We start from the raw sequence: 23,497 nt of genomic DNA, 5'->3' as shown, positions 1-23,497 counted from the left end.
ATAATAATGATGACAACAATACTAATTATTATTATTATTCAGACGAACCAGAGCCGGAAGTCACGAAGGCAGTTGGTGTCCCTTCCGGTCCTCGTGCTAGTAAACACTGCCGCTTTACAGCAAGAAGGGTCTGGCCTGCATTAACAGAGCCACGGCCTCGCGATTGATCTGGCACCGGGGCAGGCGCCTGAAACCCAGGCACGAGGGCGGGCGCAGGTCAGTCGGTGGCCTTCTGTCTGCCTGCTCCGGGCGAACAGTCTAGCCTGCCTGGAACCGAGCAGAGAAGGGGGTTAGAGTAAAACGGGGCCTGCGGGGAAAGAAGCTGCTGAGGCGGCGAGGACCGCCAGCCGCAGTGTAGCTGAGGCGAGCAGCTTGGCGGAAAGCCTGCCATCTCTTCAGAGCAGAGGGGTCAGTCTCCTCACACTTGAGTGAATGGATGCAAATGAACAGACATTCAATGCGAAGAAGGTGGAGCAAGGGAATACGAATTACTTAGAGACAGGGTCGGGCTGGCCGAAAAGGAAGTCTGACAGTGCCAGATGGGCTTCTTTGACATGTTGGTCTATGGACATTTGTGGGCTGTTTGTGGCCCTGTTTTATGGCCTGGAGGGTCGCTTTCCACTGTTGATTTCTCAGATATTGATCACCCTAACCATTTCATGCAGCAAGCACTCATATCTTGCAAAACACACATACAGCATGTATTACAAGTTACAACCACCTGGTCTTTAAAAGAGGGCCACGTTTTTTAGCAATCCGATTCCCTGACGGGGTCCACTTTTATTTTGGTACTCGAACCTATTTTCTGTCCCAGTCTGACCCTGCTTAGAGAAAATATGCAAGTTAAGTTTCTTGGTATGAGAAATGTAAAAGAATTAGATTTAGTGAGAGAGGTGATGAGATGTAATGAAAAAAAGTTTAAGCATGAGTGCAAAATGGTGAGATTTACCTTGTCGAGAGATTTACTGAGAGAGAGAAGATATAGTGGGACGTTCTGTTACAGACATGAAAGAAGGTTGAATGTGAGAGATGATGAACGAAGATGACATTGTATATTGAGTCATGATGGAAGAGGGCATTATTTATTGATATAGAGGATTTGAGGGTGAGATATTTGGTATTAGACAATACAAGAGAATTGTGCAAAATTCAGGATGAAAGAAGGAGAACAAGAGTAATGTGCAGTGAGTGAACTTGAGCAACATGTTGAGATATTGCGAGAAAGATGGGCACAGTTTGAAGTTGATGATAGAAGACTTGCAAGTTAGAGTTACAAACCTAGATAGCATGACCAGCATGCTACTAGAGAGTTTAAGTCAAATGAAGAGAGTTAGATGTGGGGCGGCTGGGAAGAGTAAAGGTAGCTATGGAGAGAGGTGTATCTTTGGTGATAGGATATCAATATATAAACAAAGAGATGAGTGTATAGGTAAGTAGTTAACTGCAGAGAAAGAGAGATGGTAGTATTTGGAGCAGAGATAGGAGGTGCGTGAGAAATGTGTATGTATTATGTACAGAAAGAGGGAGTAAGGAGAGTATTAGCAGTAGAAGAGAGGAGGGCAGAAGAGGTAAGTGACTAAAGGGTTTTCACTATCACCAGGATAGTGCTGGTGGCTAGAGCCCTTCTGTTTCCGAACCGAAAGTGTTTAGCCTTTTGCAATAAGACGAGCAACATATTTCCTAAGTAAATGGACCTAAACCAAGGCAGATAAAGACCAGGAGTGGCATCATGGACACCAGTCAAACATCAAAGCAGGGGGATCCTAATGAGAAAGAAATATAGGCCCATTACAATGTTGGTGACCATAGGCTGAGAACTGAATCTGCCAAAAATAGACCAGAGCATCTTAAAGAATGGCAAATATTAACCAAGTAGAATTTCATAGACCACAGGCCAAATGTTGAATTACTCACAGGTACACTGAGGATAATTAAGAAAGGCAAATACTAACCACGTACAGTATATGGATCTAGACAATTTTGCACAAGCTACAGACAAACTGAAGGATCCCAACGAAAGCAAACAATGATCATATACAATGTCAATGACTAGAGGCTGAATATGGAGTCAGTCACAGACAAATTGAAGCATCCCAACAAATGGCAAACAATGACCAAGTACACTGTAGGTTACACCAAGTATTCAATAACTCACAGACAACCCTGAGGATTCCAGAAGAAGCGCCAACAATGATCAATTGGAGGGCCCAAGGCTAGAATCTGAATACTATATAAAGCAGACCAGGATGAATCATCCCAAGGAAAGGCTAACAATGACCTAAAAAAGTTAGCCTTTACATTGCGCTAGTACAGAAAGGGGTTATCAAGGAAAAGAAAGGCAAATAATTACCTAGAAAACTGTGAGTGCCCACTGGCAAAATATCGAATCAGCCAGAGAAAAACCATACAATCCAACATTTGTCAGCACAGGCCAAATACCTTATTTTATATCCTAAAACAGATATACAAATGAGAAAACAGAAGGGCGGTGAGTACAAGTTGTACATGCACATGCAAAAACAGACCAGAAAAACAAACCAAGACTTGACCTGTCAATAATATGACCCCGTTGCTGTAGCAAATGAGACTCACTTCCTTGAAATAACGATTCTTTATAAAAATGAGGGATATTCTGTCTTCAGATCCCACATTTACAGTTTCAACAATACTTTCGAATGTGTAAATCATAGCAATCGTGTGGTGTTGAATTGGATATATTTGCATTAGGACCCGGATACCAGTTCAGTGCACCAAGCGTAAAGCACATTCTAGAATCTCACACACTGAACTCTAGGACTCCTTAAAGGAAAAGGATGCACACTCTGTTGACCTTGCAATCCATAAGGACAGCAGGAATCCCATTCTAATTGGAGTGCTTCATAGCCTTGTATGGAACATTAAGTCAGGCATATGTTGTAAGATAGAATAATACAATGCGTTTTACACCTGATAATGCATTGAGTACAAAGCAATGACGTAATTACGGTCACATTCGCCTCTGGTGGTGGGCTGCAGGGGGCATGACACGGGGTGGAGCAACATTTAGCAATGGAGTGTGGGGGCTCGCTGAATTAAACTGATTTTTCTGATGATTAATCGACAGTAAAGGAGGCTTTGTAGCCTTTTATTCAGGCCTCAAGTGCACCATCGAAGGGTTAAGTTTGATTTTATTGCAGGCGTCTTAAAATGATAATAAAAGCTTGCAATGTGTTAGTGCAGCAGATTGGGACGCACAGCCTGTACTGTAGCTGTGCCTGCACTTGCGGTGACTGGTTCAGAGAGCAGCTTAGTATCTGTGCTCCAACATCTGCTCTCAAGTCTGTGTGTCCTTATTCTCGGCCCTCGAGATCTCTGAGGACCATCAGAAGAGCCAGAGGAGTCCAAGAAGCCATGGCAGACTGGCCAATAGCCCGGTCGAGGCATTATCAGACAGTCAGGTGCCTCTGGGTGGCTCACAGGGCTGGAAAGGAGTCTGTTTCATGTTGCTTACCCTTTGCAGGAATATTCAGCACTCCTTTTTTGTTTGGAAAAGAGGTAGTTCTAGGAGTCCTACACGCATATTGTAATTCTCTTCCCAGCTCTACACTAGGGACATGGAATAATAGAAGTCTGTCACGGAGCTAAAGAGAAGTGTCCCTGACTCATATGGTTGAAGCTCCCTGCGTTTGAGACTCACTTTTAATACTGTTCTGGAAATGTACCCCAAAGTAAGTCACACGTTTACAGTACTTACATTTGGCCGGGGGAGCATATGGGGCAAAAGAGAACATAGACAAGCAGATATTCACAAGGGATGAGTGGGGTCAGGGGAAGAAGAAAAAAAGAGGCAGGAGCCATGGGAAAGGGAGCAGAGTCTGGAAATGCACCAAGTTATGGGGTCAGTAGAGGCGGGATGGAACCGGGGACCAAAATGAAAGTAAATCCCTAGGATATTAGGTGTGTGACATGGGACAAGTCATGTGAGGCAAGAGTTAAGCAGCAAAGTCGGGGTAGGCAACAAGTTGATATCTCAACCTCATTGAACAAGGAGTACCACAGCCTTTATTCTCTCTGTCTTACTTTTCAACTTATACATACCATCTTCCTGAGTAAGTCAAACTTCTCATTTCACCTATTTGCCCATGAGATGCATCTCTGTCTGAACCTCTTGAGCCGGAGGACAATGTGTACACTTTGAAAAACGTCAAAGGAGCTACAATCCTTGATGACCCTACATCACGTTTAGTTGAATCACCAGAAAAGTTAATTCTTTCTAATCTCGGCTCAAAACAAGAAAACTCCTTTGCAATGATGGCTAGGCACAATAACTATTCTGAAAAGTCATTTTTGAAACAGGCAAACTACTGGGCTTCACTCTTGACAAGAACCTAAATCTTCATGCATACTTCCATGACTTAGCAAGAACTGCTCAATACTAAATCAGACTCGTCCAGAAAAGCACATCCTTTCTTTCACCTGAGGATTTCAACACTACAGGACAGTCATTACTCCTCGCTAAACAAGATGACCACACCGCCCCTTCGATTGCCAAAGCCAAAATACACCGTGCGTCTCTAAGAGCAACAGTCAGTTCCACAACATTGTTGGTATCCCTCCAGAAGACACAACCACATCCCCAGATACCGATCACCACGAACAGGCTCCTCAGAGAAGCCAGAAGCTATTCAAACCAGTTTGCATTATCCCCAAGGCTCTACACAGAGGAATATCAAACTACCCACACCACAAACTCATTATTTCGGATGGAAATTCCACTATTTATAAAATCCTATACTTTTAATCAGTCATTTTTAGGGAATGCCCCCAAGATCGGGAACTCTACCTGCCAGCTCAAGAACTAATGGCACTCCAGGAAAGACCTTAAAACCTACCATTCTGCTGTTTCTAACTAGGTCAACCACAGAAAAATTAACATTGGGGGATAAGATTTCAACAATAACAGCAGAAAGGTATTTTGCAAACAATTGACCAAATGCTGGAGAAATGTAATTATTTGAAGCTGCTACTTTTGAGAAATAGAAATTTCAACGTTAGTCATTAAAATAGTTCACTTTTAGCATGGCTGGGGGGTCCACGTGCTAAATGGGTGCCATTTGCTTCAGCATATTGGCTCCTATAAACTGGTGCAGCAGTTTTGCACTGTCCTTTAAGGGGAAACTACTTAACTGCCTAATGTTTCTCTAGCAGGCCCTTTATGTATGTTATATATAGGTTGTATGACGGAACAACGCATTCCGTACAACGTGAATGCATTAAAAACGCATGACCTTAACCATGCATAAGTAACAATGAATATGCATTTACCACAATGCATTTCGTTGTATAAGCATGTATGGTAAATGCATATACGTGGCTAAGGTTTTCCCCCACCCCTGACCTAAACACTAATTCCGGACCTCTGCACCTCCTCCCTCCTACTGCTGTTTTAAAAAAAATACCGAACCCTGCCCTAAACCTTAAAACTAACCCAGCAAGATGTCTTCTTTTACGTTTATAGTGTTTCCTTGCAAACTGTTTTTATTGTCACTCATTAGGAGCCGACACACATCAAAACCCAATGTACTCAACACATTTGCGGTGATCTTTATCAGCATGAAACGTACCATAATAGCTGCAGATTGAGTCTAAAGCATTTTACCCACAGCCACTTTGTGTTAATGAGGCCTTAGTGTTTTTTCTTAGCAATTACGTTATCCCAAAAAAGTAAGGAAAATGTGCTGATGGTTGGGAGCGCCCCCACCCACAGTCCTTTAAAAAAAATATTGAACCCTGCATTAAATCCTAAAACTACCCAACCAAAAGTCCTAAAGCCAAACTCCCCTACACTGAGCCCTAAAATCTGATCCCAGTGCTACCTCCTCCCCCAAATCTTTTTTTTAAAAAATACCCGCTGCCCTGCCCTGAGCCCTAACACCCCACCCCAAGTCCTAAAGCCACCGAGCCCTAAAACCTGGTGTTGGGGCTACGACGTCAAGTGTTGGTGGGGCGGCTGCTCCAATCGTGAAGGAATGCAGCTAGTGTTGCTGTCATCACGAGGGGGAAGAGAAGGGGTTGGAGAGGAAGCAGCAGCAATGTGAGAGATGAACACGCCCAGTGGACCGAGGAGCGTGTGCCTGGCGAAGAGTCCTAAATCGGTGAGCATAAGCTTTTACGACCACTACCACACATATGCCCCTATCATGCATACCTTTACAACTTATTTGTGGTGAAGACTATGTATTGTGATAGCCACGTGGTTATGGCTGTTTCCATTATGTATACCACCCATGTCACTGGTTTAACACGGTACCTGAGCTGCAACAAAGGCTTAGCCTAGTGCAAGCAAAACACAATAGACTTGAGCAAAAAAAAAAAACAGACCTCGTCCCTGAGTGGAGAACCACAAGAACTTAGAGCCATGCAACAGGCAAAAGAAATTGGGGGGCACAACAAGTCAGAGGGGATACCCCTTTAGCTGTGCACATGTTACAGCATTGACATACACAGAAGAGATTGTTGGATTTGTTTAAGATGTATGTTTTACATATGATCATCATATTATGGGAAATAAATTATTTTGTGAAACATCCCAAAGCCCCTGTAGACGGCAGCTGCCATTGATGGGAATGTGACGTGTAGATCTTTGCCCAGCACCCACAGAGAACCATCTGCCCTGCAGTTCCACACAGTGGAAAGTGCTCAGTGGGGGAGGGAAGGGATTCTTCTTGGATCCGCAGACAGCTGATGGTGGAATCAGTGACTGCCATTTCCCTCTTGTTACCCTGTGCTAATCAATTTGTCTCCAAGTTGATGCTAATTATTGGATAAAAGCAACTTTCGTTGACTCGCCTGTGCCATATTGATCCCAGTCTTAACTGGCTTGTTAAGGAGCAGACAGGTTCCACTATCCAGCCATGGAGAGTCTGAGTGGGGCCCAGCTGCAGAGGTCATAGGGTCCCAGGAGGTAAGCACACTCCGACAGGTGGAAGAGAGGCTGGTGAGCGGTGAGGTAGTGGGTGAGTGGGTGAGAGGTGCTTTCAAACAATTGTACGTTAAAAGCACCTCGTCTGCGGATTCCTGTACGAAGCAGAGACGTGGTTACCTCAATCAATGGAGAGTTGGGAACAGTGCCAGGTTAAACTCTGTGGATGCCTCTAGGCAGTTGAACTTTCGGGGCCCCTCTTTCAAATTATCTCCCGATACATTTTTAATTTTACCAACCAACAATTTTAATAAACACATTTTATTACAAAAAAATAAACATTACACATATATAGTTTGCACCACATTTTTTACAAGCTGGCAGAAGATGAGCTTTTAAGAGACAAACTATGTGAATCTGATGTCATTAGTTTATGTACTTTAAGCTGTTAATGGGTACATTATATTAGTAGAGTATTTTCTCTATAGTGTCTTTAATGTAAAGTTTTTGTTTCTTTGAGTTGATACATATTTTTCTATCACTTGAAAACCATTTAAGAAAGCTTGATTCAAATTTTCTTCCAAGATCAAATAATATTGTTTTGATCCGTTGTCGTGGGGCCCCTAAAAGGAGTGTGGCCCATAGGCCACTATGCCTATTTTGGAGACCGGCACTGGCTGGGAAGCAGGTTTTGTTTTCCTAGCAAGCTTTGGGTAGGGGAAGGAGTGCTGGTGAGGAGATTGTGTGTGTATGTGAGGAAATAGTATGGGAGAGGGTAAAAGAGAGGAAAGAAGATAAAGGGCAGTAAAGGAGGGAGGAAGAGTGTGAGAGAAACATGGTGAGTCAGAGAGAGGGAGTGAGCAAATGGGAGACAGAAATATAGGGTGAGAAGCAAAAAAGAGAGAAGGGAAGGAAAGAGGGAGTAGAAAGGAGAGAGAGAAAGAGAGAAGTAGACTGTAGGAACTCAGAAAAAGAAAAAAGGGATTGAGGGAACTCAGAAAGGATATAAAGAATGAAAAAGGAGAGAAGAAAGGGATGAGAATGAACCAGAGCAAGAAAAAATGAAACAGATTCAAAGGGCATCACAATGGAGCAAAATAATGGAAGACATTGAGAGACATTGTGTTAGAAATGGTGTCTCTGGTTGGTAGTCAGTTTGCACCCTGGCCAAGCAGGGACCCTCACTATGGTCAGGGTAAAGGAGAAACACACCTGGTTAAACCCTGCTCACCCTCTTGGTAGCTTGGCACAAGCAGAAAGGCTTAACCCAAAAAGCAATGTGTAAAGTATTTGTACCAACTCACACAGCAATACAGATAAAACACTACAAAATGGACACCACACCAATTTATAAAAATAGGTAATATTTATTTAAATCAAACAGGACCAAAACAACTAAAATTCAACATACACAAGTCAAGATATGAATTTTTAAAATAATAAGAGTCTTAATCCATAGAAAGCAGTAAGAATGCTATTGTTACACAAACTATCTGGTTAGCGTAAAAAATAAAGCTGCACAGGTGAGCGTGCTTTGAAAAAGGCCAGCAATGCATCTATTTCTCACTGGCAAGCAAGAGCATGTGTCGTTCCTTCTCCGGTCGGGTTGGCGTGTGGTGTTTTCTCTCTCCCACAAGAGAACGATGCGTTGATTCCTAGACCGGAACCTCAGATCCGGGCAGGCCTTGGGTTGATTTGTCATGTCCAGCAATGTTGCATTAGAAATCCGGTTGCAATGTGTAAGGATACCACCTGCTAGGGCTTGTTTTGTTTATCAGCAGCCACAAGCTGGGGTTGTGCGTCGTTTCTCCTGCTGCGATGTGTCAATCTCCTAGCCGCAAGGCTGGCGTCACGTCGTTTATCAGCCGTGTTGCGGATGGTGCATCGAAAATTTCCCCGCATGGTGGCCTTCGTGTGGATTTTTGTCCTTTTCCACCAGTTTCACCTTACGAGGGCCCAGAGACAGGGTAGGGCACCACTTGACAGGGCAGAAGTCTCAGCAGATAGTCCAGGTGCTGGCAGAGATACGTCTTTGATGTCCCTGAGACTTCAACAACAGGAGGCAAGCTCAGTTCAAGCCCTTTGAGATTCTTCACCAGTGGGAAGACACACAAAAGTCAGCCTTTCTCCTCCCTCAGGCATAAGCAGCTACTGCACACCAAGCCAGCAAGGCACAGTCACAGGCAAAGGGGCAGTACTCCTCCTCCAGCTCTCCAGTTCTGCTCCTTGACAGAGGTTCCTCTTTGTTCCAGAAGTAATCTGATTTTCAAGGATTTTGGGTCCAATACTTATGCCCCTTTCTTCCTTTGAAGTTGGCAAACTTCAAAGAGGTGCCTCTCTTTGTTTGCAAGATCCTGTCTTGCCCAGGACAGGCTCCAGACTCACACCAGGGGGTTGGAGACTGCATTGCGTGAGTGCAGGCACAGCCCATTCGGGTGTAAGTGACCACTCCTTCCTTCCCCCCCAGCCTAGGGTGGCTTATCAGAACATGCAGGCTACACCCCAGCTCCCTATGTATCTCTGTCTAGAGGAGATCCACAAACATCCCAACTATCAGTCTGACCCAGAGTTAGATTTCGGCAGACAGGCAGTACACATAGAAGCAGAGTCACACAATGGTTTAAGAAAGAAAATGCCTACTTTCTAAAAGTGGCATTTTCAAACAGACAATCTAAAAACAAACTTCACTAAAATATGTATTTTTTAAAATGTGAGTTCAGAGACCCTGGGCTCCATATTTCCCTCTGCTCCTAAAGAGAATATGCACTTTAATAATACTTAAAGGCAGTCCCCATGTTAACCTATGAGAGAGATAGGCCTTGCAACAGTGAGAACTGAATTTAGCAGTATTTCACTGTTAGAACATGTAAAACACATCAGTACGTGTCCCACCTTTAACAAACACTGCACCCTGCCCATGGGGCTTCCTAGGGCTTACCTTAAGGGTGCCTTGCATGTAGAAAAAAAGGATGGTTTGGGCCTGGAAAGTGGGTACACTTGGCAGGTCGAATCAGCAGTTTAAACTGCACACACAGACACGGCAGTGGCAGGTCTAAGCCATGTTTACATGGCTACTAATGTGGGTGGCACGACCAGTGCTGCAGGCCAACTAGTAGCATTTGATTTACAGACCCTGGGCACCTGTAGTGCACTTTACTAGAGACTTACCTGTACATCAAATATGCCAATCATGGATAAGTCAATTACACATATATCTTACTTAGGAGCACTTGCACTTTAGCACTGGTTAGCAGTGATAATGTGCCCAGAATATTAAAAAAAACTGTTAAACCAGACTCCAGCACACATCAACAACCTGGGAAGCAGAGGCAAAAAGTTAGTGGAGACCATGCCAAGGATGGCAAGTCTAACACATTGAAAACAGAAGCATTGCTCAGAAGAAAGGAGGAGGAAGAGTGAGCGAGGAGGTACAAATGAGGAAAAGAGATATAGTTGACTAGAGATAAAAATACAATGATTCCAAGGACCTAGGGGAGAGAGGAGGAGGATGCAAGACAGAGGGAGAAAACAAGAGCAAAGGAGAGAATGAGAGAGCAAAAAAGTAGAGGTTTAGAAAAACAAAATAGTAGCATAGCTGAGACAGGTAAGAAGATGGAAGAGGGAAAGACAGATAGAAAAGAGAAAGAAATCAAAAAAGTGCAGGAGGCGGTGAGACTGAAAAAAGGGTAGGGAAAATTATTAGAAGACTATAGATATGGTGACGAATAGTGAATGAAATTTTTTTTTAAGAAATGTGAGAAAGGGAGAGAACGTTCTTCTGATGGCTGCATCAGTTACCGCAAAAGAACGAATCACCTGCTGACCTGCCGATCCAATTTTGACCATAGTTACACAAATGCAACATGTGCTGTACCTCAGGCAATGGGAGAGATACCTTTGGGTAGGTGAATGAACCAGATAGATGGAGGGAATGATATTGTGTGAGTGAAGTGCATGTCACGGAAATCAAGGAAGGAATTCAGCATTTTTGTCTTCTAATTCCATCCTTTGACCCACAAAGGCAGAATGAATATGTTCTAGCTAGTCTGTTGGCTATAACTCGAAATGACTCGTTTCATGCTTCACACTTTGCTGTAGTTGTGTTTTCATTGTTTTACACTGTTATGCATTTGATGCTGTTGTCTGCCACGTTTCCACTTAGTAAATGCATCTGATTTACAGTGCTCCCACACACTTGAGATATAGTTTATACTGCCGCATATCATGTAAATAAATTTAAAAAAATACTGAAATTATATATGCCAGCAAAGTAGATTCTTATAGTTGTGTAGCTGACAAAAACCTCTATTTTAGCAATCTTTCTCCCTTTCATTGGTACCCACCAGGTACCGTAATACAAAGTAAATGTGGCTTGTGAATCTCTGAAGATTAAGGGTCTGATTTAGATCCCCGTGGATGGGTTACTCCAAGGGCCAGACTGGCCGTAGCGGGCATCAGGCATTTTCAAGGGAGGATGGAAGGGTAGGGCCGGTTTTGGAGCTGTGGGGGTCGAATTTGGGGCAGGGTTTTGAGAGTTGCTGCAAAATCAGCCACCAGTTAAAAAAACAGCAGTGCTTCACACTCTCACCACTCCTCTTCCCGGAGGCTGGCCTGACAAAACTGCCAGGGCTGCCTTGGGTTCACAGTCCAAGCCTCGTTGCTCCATCACAACGGAAATCTAATGACAATTAGATTTTGGCGGACAGGATATCTGTCACCGTTGTGACCGAGTCATCCCTCTGCCGAGATCTAAATCATGCCCTAAGTCAGAGAATGACCATCCGAAAATAATAAATGCAAGAATAAGTGGATTTGGGAATTTAGACTGACATGACTCTCTTCTTCTAGGCACTACTTGTGTACAGATGAGTAAATGAAGGGAGATTCGCAGAGTGTGGTTTTGCTCTGGGCAATTATCTATTTTGACTCACTAGACAACAGGGTTAGTTATAAACTCCCCCTTTATTCCACTGTATTCATCCCAATCTGGGCAGCAGAAAGTACAAAATACATATAGACCTGTGGATGGTAGGCGTTTGAGGTACATGAGCTCTAAATTGTCACCTCTCTGTTTGCAGGAGCAAGGAAAGATCGCTGTGCTGTTCAACATTGGGACAGTAGACATCTCCATCAAAGAAGACAGCACCCCTGTCAACGATGGGAAGTACCACTTGGTGCGATTCACGAGGAACGGAGGCAACGCTACCCTGCAGGTGGACACCTGGCCTGTCAATGAACACTTTCCCACAGGTACATATCTCACAAAATAACTCTGTTTTCTGCTTCGTCGTCATTTCTTAAAGTCCACTTCCGGTTGTGTTGATTCAACAAACAGAAATATTCTAAGCTGCAACGGTTGAGAGGCAGAAGAGTCCACTCACTGCAGGGTGTTGCTTTCCCAGGGCTTTAGCCCCACCAAAGAAGCCTCAAAACCTAAAAACTTTACACATAATCCTTCTGAACGACCTAACACCTCTGATTTTGTATGAAGGCCACACCAGCAGAGCATTGTGGTCACCACCAGTAACTACCACCACCAGGCCTGAATGAAAGCATGATGCAGGGGAATTAGTGCAACATGACCAGTTGAATCAGACCATGTTATTGTGCACTGACTCTCATCTGTAGCTAGTATCGATGGGAAGCATTTTTCACTGTTTTTGATGACATCATAAAAAACACCATAAAGGTGGAATGGTAACGTGTGCAAATAAAAATAATAAGGTTTACGTTTTTATTCCCCAACACAACAAGCATGGTAAGTTTGATTTCTCTTAGAAATTCATCAGGAGTGGAAAGAATGCACTGTGACAGAGGGTGCTCCACACCATTGAGAGCATTTAGGGGGAGGCGTGGTCGAGGGCAGCAATGTAACCTTGAGGTCTATTTCCGGTTGAGGGTGCAGATGGACGGATGTTTCCAGTGGATCTTGAAGCAGCTGGCTGCTGTACATTAGGGGAAGAGGTGACAGTGGACCCTGAGGGGTTTAAGCCCAGAGCAAAGACACTTCTGCCCTTCTTGCTCCTGCTGTCGGCTTCTACCCTAGTAATCCTCGTTCACCCCTTTGACTGCTTCCTGTTGTAGAAAGTTGAAATACCCTGTACCTTAAGTATCTCAAAGTACATTTCAACAAACACCACTATCCTCTGAAAGAAAGTCACAACCACTTGCTAAGCATGATCAGATGCAGATGATGAACTCGGAAAACACCCCAATCCCCCCCTAAAACCCAAATAAAGTTACTTGAGTGAGAAACAATAAATGTGACCGCTTCCAGCAAAAGGAAGCTGGAAGGCCTTAAGTTCCTAGTTGGTTCTTGGTAGTTCTGCCTAGTCAGGACCTAAAACCAGCATCCTTCCCCGTTGTTGGCTTTCAGCATTATGTTTTTAGGTCTGATTTTAGTAAAGACCTTTTGATCTTAGTAAAATTATATGTACAATATAACAAACTATAGCAACTTTCAGCAGGCCCGCTTTATCCATTGCTCTGTTGTCGCGACATTCACATTTTTCATTCACCAACTACAACATATAGGATGGAGCAACAGTGCATCCCACTTCCACCGCTTGTTAACTGTGGATGAGGACATGCTGCTCGTTCACAAGCTTTCACATGGAGCATATCCTCACACAAAGGAGTTCAGTCTAGTGCCAAGGAGTACTATGATAACATGTGCCTTTTAAAACGTAAAATATTTTTTCCTTCTTCCATTTTTGTTTAACATTGCTATGGGCCTGGCAGGTCCTGCAACGATGTTTCATTAAAAGCATGGCTAAACAAAACATGTATTGGCAAAGCCAAAAGGTTATCAGCCAACACCAAACTGATTGGCTTTTCCAATGTTTATTTAAGAGTTAAGGATCTGTGTGGGACGATTGTTGTGATGTGTGGCCTGGTATGCTTCATCTCTCTGGATAGATTACCTGTATCATCTCATCTACCACGGTACACTATCATGTTCTCTGAATATCCTTATATATACTAAAGTATTCTAAATCATTCGAAGGGGTGAAGGCAGAAGTAATACATAATTAAATACCAGGATTTGATTTGAATACTATTGCAAACTTTGTGATTTACAAAATTGGTAGGCATTCATCTGAGAAGAAAAAGGTGTTTGCAGTTCCCCAAACATACTCCTGCAAGCTCGACTAACTCTCACTTTCAAGAGACGCGCACACCTCCATCTTAGACTTTGCAAGCAGGTTACATTTGTGGTCCATGGCTATCTAAAGGAAATCTCCAAAAGAATGGTGTTGTTCCATGCTCCCTCTTAAAGCTACATTCCAACTGACCAACAAAGTTCAATTGGGAAGCAACCTTCTGTTTATCCTCAAACTGAAATTCTAACTCGGGTGTTAATATTATGTAGGGGAATTCTCACAGTCCTCATGAAGTCTAACTGTGTGGGGGCAATCCGATGGAATTGTGAGTGCCATCCTGTCCAAATAGGAGTGACCTCCGAAAACCCGCAATCATTCGGTTTTGTGCTATTTGAAAATGTGCAGGTTTTATAGAGATTAGATATGACTGGTGCGCTGCATACCCGTGGTATGATTGAGATGGATGCTTGTAGCTTCTAGTATGTTGAGAGGGAGCCTTTTTTGTGATCCTTATTATATGGTTTGATTTTTTAGTTTTGTCATTATATGATATCTCTAGAAAAGTTGTGCGAACCCGTACATCATGGTGTGTTTCTCAATGTTGGTACTTTGTAGTATATTTTATTGGAAAATACCCGTGATCATTTTGAAAATATGTGCAATTAAAATAGGTTCTTTCCTTGTTTTCTCTGCCTTATATATCGGATTTTTAGCTCCAGTTTGATAGTTTATCAATAATTATCTAGAGAGTTTTCCTTCTTCACCAGCTCGAAGCAGCCTCGGTTTTGGTTGGTTCGTTGTGCTAATTGCTGATACCACAGCTGTTAGTTTGCTCAGTGTCCACAAAGTGATAATCGTGTAGGCAAACTGCATGAAATGTAAGTCTGTGTACCTGGAGCAGAGGAAAACTCTTGCAATTTCTGGATTATTCCTAAACTCAGAATGATGTGTTTATCACATAAATATCATATTGTATATGCCGGGTGAGCAATTATCACGTGCAATGTGGCGCCAGGTGGAATGAGGCCTACAGACTTGAATCGGCTGTTATCCAGCTCGTCAGCCATGACAGGTAAGTGTCATAGTGCAGGCTGACTCATCAACAATACCTGGAGATGTGTTGTTAATCTCGAGTTCTTGGGCTTCGAGAGCAAAGTGCAATAATCGTTTAGCGTCCCAAGTTGTCATGCAAAGGAACTAACACCTGTTCTTCCCACTTCTCTCGTTGTGTGAGAATTAACAAAGACAGTTCACAAGAGACTCGAGAGCGTGTTTAGCTTTCTGTCAAGTGAAATCAAGTTTTGATTTGACCCCCTCAACATTAGCATTTGTTTAGAGAGAGATAGTTCATCTAATAAGCCTTTCCGTGCAAGCCCAGTTTCTACAGGTAACCCACAACTAACCACTTATTAATAATCTATTCAATAATTCTACTGTTGGGTGCCGCAGTAGTGTGCCAGCCACCACAAGCACTTCACTGCCTCCTCAGGGGTAGTAAGCGCTATGTAAATATAATTTCCATTTACAAGTAACTTCAGTGAACCTACAATCTCTTGCCATGTAGCTTACATCTGAGTAGATCATCCCACGAGGGCACTTCAAACAGTATCCCTCATACAGAAGCGAAACAGTGTCCCCCCTCCCTTTCATCTATGGTGAAAATGTGGTTTACCACATTCTGAAAGAGATGTATTACTTCAATATATTCCAGCATCAGAAACCCAATCTCTGTCCACTGTTGCCAAAAAAAGTCCTTAGGGTACACAATGGCCACTGGAATTATGGTGCCTGCAGCCACTGCATTTTCCGCGTAAATATGGATTCACTTGCCAGTTAATCCGTCGTTTTCTGATTACTCACAGATTTCAACAACAACAATGTATCTAGCTCAAACTGATTAAAAGTTGATTAAAAACGCTACACATGGTGTTGTGCTGTTGCAGAACCTTTGTAGAGGTTAACTGGTCACCTTTCAATTGCTGATTGCTGTAGTTTTGTGCAGACAGCATTAATGCATTTGAAAACAGAATTAAGTGAAATTATACTGCCGCAGAATGTGCCCTATTTTGCCACATAATTTGACTTTTTTGACAATAAATTAGCCAACATAAATGCATAACGTGGTCCTCCATTGCTGCATATTTCCAGTCAACGTGGGTATGTGTGAGGCCCTCCTGAAACACATTATACATTTCTTTCATACACCCTCCCTCGCTTCCCACCCCCATCGAAGCCCCCAAGTTAGCGTGAGCTTTTTTGGATATGTAGGCAGTCTAATAATCACTCTGGCACGGAAATATAGAAATCTCATTCTTCACATAACATTCCAAAGCAGGGAAGACCAGTTAAGAGTATTAGGTGCAGATGCAAAGTAAAGCTTAATCGAGTGTAGATTTGGGCCACGAGATCCAGATTTTGAGACACATAGTACCAAAGAGACTTGTATGAGATCACACAAAAGACTAGAGCGACGCCTTGATTTGAATGGTTCTGCTTATCATGAAATGTACAGCACCTGTTTGTAAAGCTGTGACCCGGGGACTGCGAAAGTTTGTACACCTATTCATGATCGACGCTAGATTTTCAGGACTTCCACGTGTGATATATTTACATATTACGAATGTAAATTGACATTTCGGCATAACCTATGGATAGCCTGGAAATGTGGATTAAATCTGTCTCCTCTGGAAAAACGCCCATACACCTGCTTCAACACCCGCGTTCACATGATACCAATATAAAATGATAAATTCCACATATATTTCAGAGATGTTCCTCGTATTTTTAATCCCCCCATCGGAATCTCCAATTCTCTCCTCTTCCACGCTGCTGGCACAACAAGCGCCATTTCTGCTCCATTCCATTCGCAAGAAAGGGTAAAAAAAAAATGAAAAACGTAAACCACTGCTGAGATCTCGTAATCATGTCGAAGGCAAATGGTGGGCTTTGCCCTAATCCGAAGATTAAACATCACTCCTCGAAGGACGGCCCGCCAGTGTTTTCTTTAGACTACTGAACGTCCTCTCGGGAAGGTGGGCTTCGGAAGAGGGTATTTGTACAGGAATTACCGGGGATGTTCTGCGGCTGGTGATACAGCCACCTCCATCCGATAACACGGTCGTGTTCTTGTTCGATAAAGACCCGTTTATCCGTGAGTCCCAGAGCAGGGAGGGAGGAGAGAGCTTTGTTTCCACTTGATCTCTTCCGGGGAGTTCAGAGGTCATTGCTGGTCCGTGCTCTGACGGCTCATTCGATAAGTATAGCTAGGATAAGTATAGCTAGAACCTACCACCTGGATCCTGAAAGTGAGACGAAGGGCGAGAAGGCACTGAAATTCCTCTTTGGTGACGGGAAACATAATAGATGGAAACATAGCGCTTAAGTGTATGTGATTGAGGTTAGAGATTGCTCAGAGAGGGCCCTGGGTGTGGGCGGAGAGCAATCCGGCGTCCTTGCTGATGGTAGTGAATTAAATGAGGCAGCATGGGGCCCCTTTTTTGTTCGCTGGTCAGTACCTGGATGAGCATCCACTGGCCTCTGAACACAAACACCTCCAGACCTCCTCCAACTCACCTAAGTCACCAGTTAACTTCCTCACGCCAATGGTGATTTTGTTGATGTGCGTCAGCAGCAGGGGGGCGGCTCCTGCATAAGAACTGAGGAGTGTCCCCCCCGACAGCAGCGGCTGTTACAAAACCTTTAAAAGAAAACTATGATAAACTTTGTTTCTTTTTTTCACCCAAAAGGAGCCCATACAAAGGCTTCTACAGGACTGCCATTGCAGCCTGTGTGAAATAGTGCATGTGCTAATTCACAGCCATTTTCACTTCACCAGTTCACTTATAAGTCACCTATATGCTAGGCCTTCAAACCCTGAAGGCTGGGTGCAAAGTACCTGTGTGTGAGGAGACCCCTGCATTAGCAGAGTTGCCCCCACGGCATCCAGGCCCATTTTCCCAGACTTCGTGAGTGTGGGGTCACCATTTTAAATGTGCACTGCACATAGGTCAATATCGATATACACCTTCACAATGTTAACTCTGAATATGTCCATGTAAGGTGTCTAACAACTGGGAAATATACCCCAATACTGATTCCAGTATTGTTTTTACAATCCCATGCACCCTGGGGGCTCCACTATATGCCCCCAGTACTGCCATACCAGCCTTCTGAGGATTTCACTGCAGCCCCTGCTGCTGCCACCTCACATATAGGCTTTTGTCCTTCTGAGGCTTGTGCAGCTTAATCCCAGCAAGGCAGAACAATGCATTTCCTTTAGGAGAGGGGTGTTACACCCTCTCCCTTTGGAAACAGGTGTTACAGGCATCGAAGGGGTATCTTCCCAGAGCCTCTGGCAATGTTTCGAAGGGCACAGATGGTGCCCTCCTTTCATAATCCAGTCTACACCGGTTCAGGGACCCCCACTCCTTGCACTGGCATGAAACTGGACAAAGGAAAGGGGAGTTGCCACTCCCCTGTCCATCACCACCCCAGGGGTGGTGCCCAGAGCTCCTCCAGAGTGTCCCTGGGTTCTTCCATCTTGTTTTCAGGATGTAAGGGAACTCTGGGAGCATCTGAGTGGCCAGTGCCAGGAGGTGACGTCAGAGACCCCTCCTGATAGATGATTACCTGGTTAGGTGACCAACCCCCCTCTCAGGCTATTTAGGGTCTTTCCTCTGGGTGTTTCTTCAGATTCAGATTGCAAGACTCCAGCAGGAATCCTCTGTATTCTTTACTTCATCTTCTACCAATGGATCAACTGCTGACTGCTCCAGGAACTCTGTAAAACTGCAACAAAGAAGCAAAGACGACTTCTGCATCCTTGCATCTTCAGCTCCTGCCAGCAACTGCAACAGTTTCCAGGTCGTGCATCCTCCAAGGACTGTCTGTCTTCTGCCTGCACCAGAAGAACCAAAGGAATCTCCTGTGGAGTGACGGAGTCACTTCCCTGCTTCAGCAGGCACCTCTCTGCAGCTACGACCGGTGGCTTTGTTCCCCTCTCCAGACACCAGACGTGGATACAATGACACAGGTGGTGGACTAAAGTGACTCCAACAATCCCAACATCCAGCTCTCCATATTTTGTGGAGGTAAGAGCTTGCCTCCCCACGCAAGACAGTACCCCTGTGCAGTGTGTGACTTGCAGTTGCCAAGGCTTGTGTGCGACCTTCCAAGAAGTTCTTCATGCACAGCACAGCTTAGGCTCCCAGCACTCCATCCTGCGATGCTCAGCTTCCTGAGTTGTTCTCTGGCGGCGTGGGAATCCTTTGTGTTCTGCTGCGTGGGCCTCCTTTTTCACCTTCTTTGTCTCCATGCTGTGGGACACGTGTGTGCTCTGCCTGGTCTTCTGAGGGCTCTCTGAGTTGCTGAGAGCCCCCTCTGTCTCCCTCCCCTTTGTAGAGTAGCACCATTTTCCATGAACCGCAAGCTTTTCATTTACCAAGGCTTGTTTGTGGAATCCAGCAAGCCAGACTGTAGTCATCCATCTGATGAGGGACATCTTCTGCACCAATCAGGAACCTGCATCTATCTTCTTTGGTACAATACTGACTTTGTCTTCTCACCAGTGGTTCTTCTTTTGCACCTTCATCCGGGTAAGCAGTGGCTCCTGTTTTCCCTGGACTTTTTAGTGCTTCTCGGACTTGGTCCCCTTCTTCCACAGGTCTTCAGGTCTAGGAATCCATCATTGATGTCTTGCAGTCTCTTCTGGTTCTTGCACTGTCTTCTATCACAACTTCTAGTGTGTTTTAGGAAACATGCTGTGTTTTACTCCTGCTTTCACGGGCTCTGGGGTGTGGTATTTTACTTACCTTTGGTGTTTTCTTACACTCCCAGCACCCCTCTACACACTACACTTGCCTAGGTGGGAAATCGACTTTTGCATTCTACTATTTTAGTATGTGGTTTGTGTTCCCCCTGGTCCCACTGCAACCTATTATGATTTTCACTATTTGCACTATTTGTTGACTGTTTACTTACCTGTTTTTGGTTAGTGGTGTATATATTGTGTAATTTACTTACCTCCTAAGGGAGTATAGTCTCCAAACTATTTTTGGCCTTGTGTCACTAAAATAAAGTACCTTTATTTTTGGTAACACTGAGTGTTGTCTTTCATGTGTGTGAGTACTGTGTGACGACAGTGGTATTGCAAGAGCTTTGCATGTCTCCTAGTTCAGCCTTGGCTGCTTTGCCTACAGCTACCTCTAGAGAGCCTGGCTTCTAAACACTGACTACATTTCATAATAAGGGATAACTGGACCTGGTATAAGGTTTAAGTACCTGTGGTACCACTACAACCCAGGTCAGCCTCCTACATTGCCCGGGGTATGATAATGAAGGACTAGAACCACTTTCAACTGGCAAATCGGACAGAAAAAAACAGGTAGGGGCAAGGACAAGGCAGTAGAGAAGGGTGATGCTGTTGCCATAACCTTAAAGCACACAGCTCCATGCGCCCCTCAGAATAATGGCACCCTGGGCCTGGTCTCAGTTTACCCAGGCTAAAGGCCAGCCCTGGATGAGGTAAGAGTGACGTCACAGGAAGTGTACTAGGGCAGATGTTGCAGTGGCACATCTTCTCTTATCCTATAATACAATACACATAGAGCAACAATCCCACAAACATACTACTTCTCCCAGAGAGTAGCAACCCCACAAACATGGAGCTTTACATAAACTACATAGAAGTCCTCAGTACTACAAAAGGGTAAAAGAGCCACCAGCCCACAGCTGCACCAGTGTTTCACACCAACTCTGTGACAAGTGAACAGCTCAACCAGTGAGTCACAGTGCCACTACTACAAGCACGTGGTTCCAGTAGTCGTTCATCTCACCACTGCCACCAGCTCCTCACCCTACCATGAAGTCACATCACACATAGCCCTACCATCCAGTCACTCTACCAGGCGTACACTGCTCTACAGTGATTTGTAGTGATTTGTAGTGCCACTAACATACATATTAAGTGTAACAACACCCCGGCCACACAGCTCTATCAGTGAGTTTCTTCACCACAAACCCCAGGCATGCCATTCATTCAACGAGCCACAATCATGCAGCCCTACCATTCAGTCACCTGGGACTAAGCACAGCCAGCACTGTCACTGAGTCACAGTCCCACAAGCACACAGACCTGTTGTTGACTCACACAGGCTCAAGTGCACATGGCGCCTTTGTTCACTGCCTCGAAAGCACACAGTTCTACAGTTGAATCAAAGATTCACAAACTGCTGGACATTTAGTTCAGAGTGTCACCTACACCGAGTCACAGGAAGCATAGTGCACAAGCACACTGATCTACCATCCAGTCACAGAGTTGTAATCACACAGCGCAAATACAAAGGTGAATGGTCACAAGCACACATCGAAGCAGAGAGTCACAAACACAGCTCTGGTATCGACTCACATAGCCACTCACAGTCCTACGTTTGTGTCACAGGATCACAATTATGAAACTCTATTGTCTAGCACACAACTCTGTTATTTTATCACAAAGCTACAACCTCAGAGTTATATTATCAATTTTAAACTATGCACTTCACCAGTAAATCACAAGCCCACGACCTCACAGCCTTGGGACCAAGTCACAGAACCTCAGTCATTCAGCACTCGGCTCTACTGCGGATTCACATGGTCTTAAACAGGCAGCTCTCCTAAGAGATGTAGGGTCTCAAGCACACTGTCATACTACAGATCAGCGCTTCATGCACACACCTCTATTACTGCATCACATGGCTACAAACACACAGCTCTTCTACTGAGTCGGAACCTCAGGTACACAGATCTCCCGTTGATTCACACAGTCACCAACGCACAGCTCTCACACCTAGGAAAAGCTGCAGAACCTCACGTACAGTTCTACCAAGTGACGGGGACACAAACAGGGATTGAGTTATAGGGCTATAAGCATAGAGCTATGCAATTCAGTTTCAGGAATTCACACTATCAGTCATAGAGGTGGCAACACACCACTTTGCTATCGAGTCACAGAGCCAGATTCACAGATCTACACTATTGAGTCATAGAGCCACAAGAACACAGCTCTGCTTTAGGGTCACTCAGCCAGAAGCATACAGCTCTGCTATAGGGTCACACAGCCAGACGCACACAGCTCTGCTATTGGGCCACACAGCCAGAAGAACACAGCTCTGCTATAGGGTCACACAGCCAGGGTCACGCAGCCAGAAGCACACAGCTCTGCTACAGGGTCACACAGCCAGACGCACACAGCTCTGCTATTGGGTCACACAGCCAGAAGCACACAGCTCTGCTTTAGGGTCACGCAGCCAGAAGCACACAGCTCTGCTATAGAGTCACACAGCCAGAAGAACACAGCTCTGCTGTTGGGCCACACAGCCAGAAGCACACAGCTCAGCTATAGGGTCACACAGCCAGACGCACACAGCTCTGCTATTGGGCCACACAGTCAGAAGCACACAGCTCTGCTATAGGGTCACACAGCCAGAAGCACACAGCTTTGCTATTGGGTCACACAGCCACAGGCACACAGCTCCGCGATTGGGTCACAGAGCCGCAGGCACACAGCTCTGCGATTGAGCCACAGAGACACAGTAACAAAGCTCTATTGAGTAACAGAGCGAGAAGCACACATCCCCGCTATTTAGTCACGCAAGCACACAGCTCTAACATTGAGTCATAGAGCCCCTAGCACTTAGGGACATATGTACGAACACTTTTTCCCATAGACACAGAATGGGTAAAAACCTTTGCTACATCTGGCCCTTAGTTCTGCTACCGAGTCAAAGAACCTCAAGTACACAGCTTCGCTATTCAGTCACAGTGTCACAAGAACACGGATCTAACATTGAGTCACACAGCCACAAAACACAGCTCTAAAGCTGAGCCATAGAGCCACAAGCACAGAGCTCGTGAATCACGCATGCAGTTCCGCTATTGAGTCAGCGTCACAAGAATATAGCTCTAACGTTGATTCACAGAGCCACAAGCACACAGCTCTGTTAACGCACCACAGAGCCAAAGCAACAGCTCCGTTTTCAAGTCACAAAGTCACATGCACAATGTTCTACTGTTGGGTGACACAACCACTATTGACAGCTCTAATACTGAGTTACACAACTGAAAGCAAAGTGCTCTACTAATTAGTGATATAGGTATTAGGAACAAGAGTACAACTGTACCACTCAGCTGTACTGTTGGGTCAAAAGAACAGAGCACTACTACTGAGTCTTAGGCACACAGTTCTACAAATGACATATAGATTATCAAGAATACAGCTCCACTACTGAGTCAGAGACCAGCATGCATACAACTTTACTTTTTAGGGTCACATCCACAAGCACAGAGACCTACTGTTGCATGATACAGCCACAATGCTACAGCGCTTCTTCCAAGTGCCACAAGCTTGCAGCTCTATAACTGAGTTGCATGCAAAAGAAGAGGACAGTCCTACTGAGTTCAAGCCTATAACACACCATTTGCCATTGATGAACAAAGCACCAAGTACAGTTCTACA

General features: G+C 44.5%; 1 protein-coding gene across 33 annotated transcripts in view; it reads left to right on the top strand.

Annotated features, from left to right (window-relative positions):
• Positions 1-23,497, top strand: part of NRXN3 (neurexin 3) — a 1,990,994-nt gene that overhangs the window by 1,806,133 nt on the left and 161,364 nt on the right. For all 33 annotated transcript variants that reach the window (XR_011198826.1, XR_011198824.1, XR_011198825.1 and 30 more), the window contains one exon: positions 11,980-12,151. Coding sequence is in view for 27 of the 33 variants with exons in the window: in XM_069208391.1 (XP_069064492.1) it covers positions 11,980-12,151 (172 nt within the window). In the remaining 6 variants the exon portion in view is untranslated. The remainder of the gene's footprint in view (positions 1-11,979; positions 12,152-23,497) is intronic.

The sequence above is a fragment of the Pleurodeles waltl genome, chromosome 9, assembly GCF_031143425.1.
Source record: "Pleurodeles waltl isolate 20211129_DDA chromosome 9, aPleWal1.hap1.20221129, whole genome shotgun sequence".
In the NCBI taxonomy this organism is placed as follows: Eukaryota; Metazoa; Chordata; class Amphibia; order Caudata; family Salamandridae; genus Pleurodeles; species Pleurodeles waltl.
Note: the sequence above shows the minus strand (reverse complement) of the source record. Positions and strands in the feature narration are given on the sequence as shown.